The sequence below is a fragment of the Vigna unguiculata genome, chromosome 8 (assembly GCF_037176805.1).
Source record: "Vigna unguiculata cultivar grain cowpea cultivar isolate G323 ecotype 2 chromosome 8, ASM3717680v1, whole genome shotgun sequence".
NCBI classification, from domain to species: Eukaryota; Viridiplantae; Streptophyta; class Magnoliopsida; order Fabales; family Fabaceae; genus Vigna; species Vigna unguiculata.
The window spans coordinates 34,761,832-34,765,434 of record NC_140799.1 but is presented as its reverse complement, the minus strand read 5'-3'; the positions used below and the strand labels follow the sequence as shown (position 1 = coordinate 34,765,434).

At 36.7% G+C, this 3,603-nt stretch overlaps 1 protein-coding gene across 2 annotated transcripts; it reads left to right on the top strand.

Moving 5' to 3' along the window:
* Window positions 1–590: 590 nt before the first annotated feature.
* Window positions 591–3,228, top strand: LOC114193127 (transcription factor RF2b-like). 2 transcript variants are annotated; one of them, XM_085665351.1, is made up of 4 exons: window positions 591–1,192; window positions 1,815–1,947; window positions 2,157–2,241; window positions 2,381–3,228. In XM_085665351.1, exons 1-4 carry the CDS (start codon window positions 600–602, stop codon window positions 2,734–2,736), a joined length of 1,167 nt encoding a protein of 388 aa, XP_085521477.1. In that variant the 5' UTR covers window positions 591–599; the 3' UTR covers window positions 2,737–3,228. The 2 variants fall into 2 exon arrangements, with proteins under 2 accessions (XP_085521477.1, XP_085521476.1); XM_085665350.1 differs by having other exon boundaries at window positions 2,369–3,228.
* Window positions 3,229–3,603: the final 375 nt, after the last annotated feature.

The window sequence follows — 3,603 nt, the reverse complement described above, 5'->3', positions numbered from 1 at the left end:
ACTTTATAATAAAAAAAATTTAAAAACCATTAATAATAAAAAAAATAATATGATACATTCATAATATTCTTTAAAAATTCAAATAAATTAATTATTTTATTAATGTGTTTAATTATTATATTGAAAGTGCCCTACCTTAAAATTCAGAGGAACGTTTTTTTAGAATAATTTAGTTGGATTGAATATAATAATTATACATAACTAATGCAATTATTAAAAACTATTTCAAAGTCAAAGTCATCATTTAATTTGAATGGCTTAGTATAATGTTTTTATATACATGAATCAAAAATCTTAAGTATACTGTTACAAATTTTATTTTTCATAATCATGAGCTGGAAAAAATGTTATGTAGTATAAATACTTCCTTTCAACATTTTAATGGTGATTTTTTTTTTGTTTATGTTTAATAATATCATTCATTCTAAAGAATAGCAAAAAATAAAAAATAAAATCGTATATAACAATGTAAAAGTAACGTAAAACGAATTTATGGATACATTATAGTTAAGTTGATTAAAAAACTCTTAACATAATATATTTATTATTATTCTTATTATTTAAATATATAGTTTTTTTTTTACTCGTGTCTATCGGAAATGTTAGAAGTGGAGAGAAAGAAGGAAGAGAGTTCAACTCTGTTGGGTGACAAAACTATTAGCTTTAGGGAACAGATGCAAGATCCATCTTCAAACCCTAATTCCAATTCCAATCCCAATCCTCACAATGCCAATGCCGCATCTCAGCCACCGCGACCGGCACCGTCAACAGCGGCCGCCGGCGCCGGCGCCTCATCGTCCTCGATTTTCGCACGCTCCGGCGGGCCTCACCACCGGCGAGCTCACTCGGAGGTGAGTTTCCGGCTTCCGGACGACATGATGGACCTTTCGCCGTCGGATCCGTTTGCCGGCGGGTCATCTACGGCGAGTATGGACGAGATCGGATCCGAGGACGACTTGTTCTCGACGTACATTGACGTGGACAAGCTGGGAGGTGCAAACGGGTCGGGCGGTGCAGGAAATGGAGCGGATCCGACCGGAGAACTGGAGAAAAGTCCGGCGATGGCGAGGCACCGGCACAGTAATTCCGTCGATGGCTCTTCATCGTTTGGCGAAATTATGGAAGCTAAGAAGGCTATGCCTCCTGATAAGTTAGCCGAGCTATGGACAGTTGATCCTAAGCGTGCTAAGAGGTTCTCAACTCAACTGCGATCTCAGCAATGCTTCTTTTACTTTGATTTTGGGTTCTAATGATTACACTTCGATGTGACGTGTGAATTAGTAAACAGTTGGTCTTATCAGTTTAAGGTTTTACGTTAGTTGATTTTCGCGTTTCAAATTTAATTGGTTTATGAAGTTAAATTGAGGCTTGTTGCTGAAGGTTGAAACTGCTTGACCTCTCTGTTGTGATATTTTGATGATGCTGTGTGAATTGATATGTTTTAATTAATGAATAATTAGAGGTCAGGGTTTTTAGTTGCAGTCGTCGTCACTGTTTCACGGCAATCCATGACATTTGCTAGAAAAGTCAGGCATATGTAGCCTTAAATTGCGTTTGCCACTTGGTTGGAGTGTGTAAAAGAACCTTGTTGTGGCAAAAGTTATGGTCATAATTTGGTAAAAAGAATTGTCGTTGTGGCTGAAATTGAGGATGTGAATGCATTTTTAAAACCTTGTTACAGCATGAAGAACCATTTAAATGCCGAGAGCGAAGGGTTTATGTTAAAACTAGTGCTCACTTGTTTCATTAAGTGATTGCTTTGAATTGGATTCTGTTTATTATTATTGTCATGATGTTGTTGTTTTTGTGAATAGAATACTTGCAAATCGGCAATCCGCTGCTCGATCTAAAGAGAGAAAAGCTCGCTATATACAAGAACTCGAGCGCAAGGTTCAAACACTTCAGACGGAAGCCACAACTCTTTCTGCTCAATTGACATTATACCAGGTTTGTGCGTGTCTAAAATTTAAAGTGCTTTTAGACGTTCCATTTTACGGAGTAGACTCTGATTTGTTAAGGGATTTCCTGATGCTGCATGGTAATGTAATGGGGCGTTGTTTTTGAGGATTTACTGGGTTGACTTATTTCGTATGCGTATACAAACCAATTGTGGCTAAATAGAAATGACACAAATACTTATTTTGATTTTTTTATAGAGGGACACGACAGGCCTGAGTACTGAAAATACCGAGCTTAAGCTCCGTCTGCAAGCCATGGAGCAGCAAGCACAGCTTCGAGATGGTAACCATCATTATATTCTTAATATACATAAAAAATACGTACTTTACTACTTTTTTTAATGTAACTCTTAGAAGTGTGTTATTAGGATTAGCTAATTGTACTGAAATTAGTTTCTGATATGTTATAGCTCTTAATGAAGCATTGAAAAAGGAAGTTGAGAGACTTAAAGTTGCTACTGGTGAGATGATGAGCCACACTGAATCCTTTAATTTGGGAATGCACCATATGCCGTTTACGGGACCAACTTTCAGTCCAATCGTGTCACAATCAGGCCCTTCTGGTCACCAAAACATCCAGTTGTCATCATTTGGTCACTCCCCATCAACAATGCCAACTCATCCACTGCATCAAACTAGTTCTCATACACTATCAGAAATATTGCAAAATGACCAGCTTGGTCGTTTCCAGGGGCTTGACATTAGTAGCAAAGGGTCAACTCTGGTGAAGTCTGAAGGCCCCTCACTTTCTGCAAGTGAGAGTAGCACTACATTTTGAATTGACTGAAATCACTTGACCTGCTGACTTATCCATTTCATTCATTGTTCGTAGTGTTGACGTCTAGTCAACTGATGAAGGTACCTTATTTCATGATTCAGATTTGAGGATTAATTCTTAACTATTTATTCTTATTAGGGATGCTCACCAAAAAGGGGAAGCACCCTTGGGGTTTTGTTGTGAAGTTCACACAATCGTGTTTCAGCAAGGCATTTGGTGTTTCTGGGCGCTGGAATATCGGGAATGAAAGGTCGTTCCCATTGTATCTTTGTATGTTGGGATATGCATCGATCCTCTGATCTTTTGTATCATTGTTTACGTGATAGCATGTACACTGTGTGATTTATTGTTGTGTTTCACTTCATTCATAGTCCTAGATGGACTCGTTTTTTTTTTTTATAAATCTAGTTACTTAGTTTTTGGTTATTCATAGTCGTTGTACAATCCAAGATTTTTGGATTCCTGTTGTATTAAAAGCTTCTTCCGAGATCAGACCTTTTTTTAGTAATTGGCATTTCTTAGTGATTATAATCTAACGGAGCACACATAAATTAATCCAAATATAAATCTTTGTAATATTACACTTTTGATTGTAGCATGTTTAGCCACAACCATACAAGCGAAGCATTTTATTAGTAATTATCCAAGCTTCTTTAAGCTATATCTCTGTTGTAACTCCGGCATAACCTTCGTTTTTCATTTCATATATTGAGTTTTCGTGCTATCCTTGTATAATTTTCTGCGTTAAGTTTCTATATTGTTCTTTCTCTACATAGTGTGATCATAAAGTACTCATTTCAGTGACTTTCAGACGTTGGATCTCCAACATAGAAACAATGAATCTGAATATTAGGTGATGTGATGGCA

Excerpts from the sequence above, each read along its gene's own strand:
- LOC114193127 (XM_085665350.1), top strand. The coding sequence starts at position 600 with ATGTTAGAAGTGGAGAGAAAGAAGGAAGAGAGTTCAACTCTGTTGGGT. Across the intron at positions 1,948-2,156 it reads CTCAATTGACATTATACCAG|AGGGACACGACAGGCCTGAG; the intron begins GTTTGTGCGTGT and ends ATTTTTTTATAG. Across the intron at positions 2,242-2,368 it reads GCAAGCACAGCTTCGAGATG|CTCTTAATGAAGCATTGAAA; the intron begins GTAACCATCATT and ends GATATGTTATAG.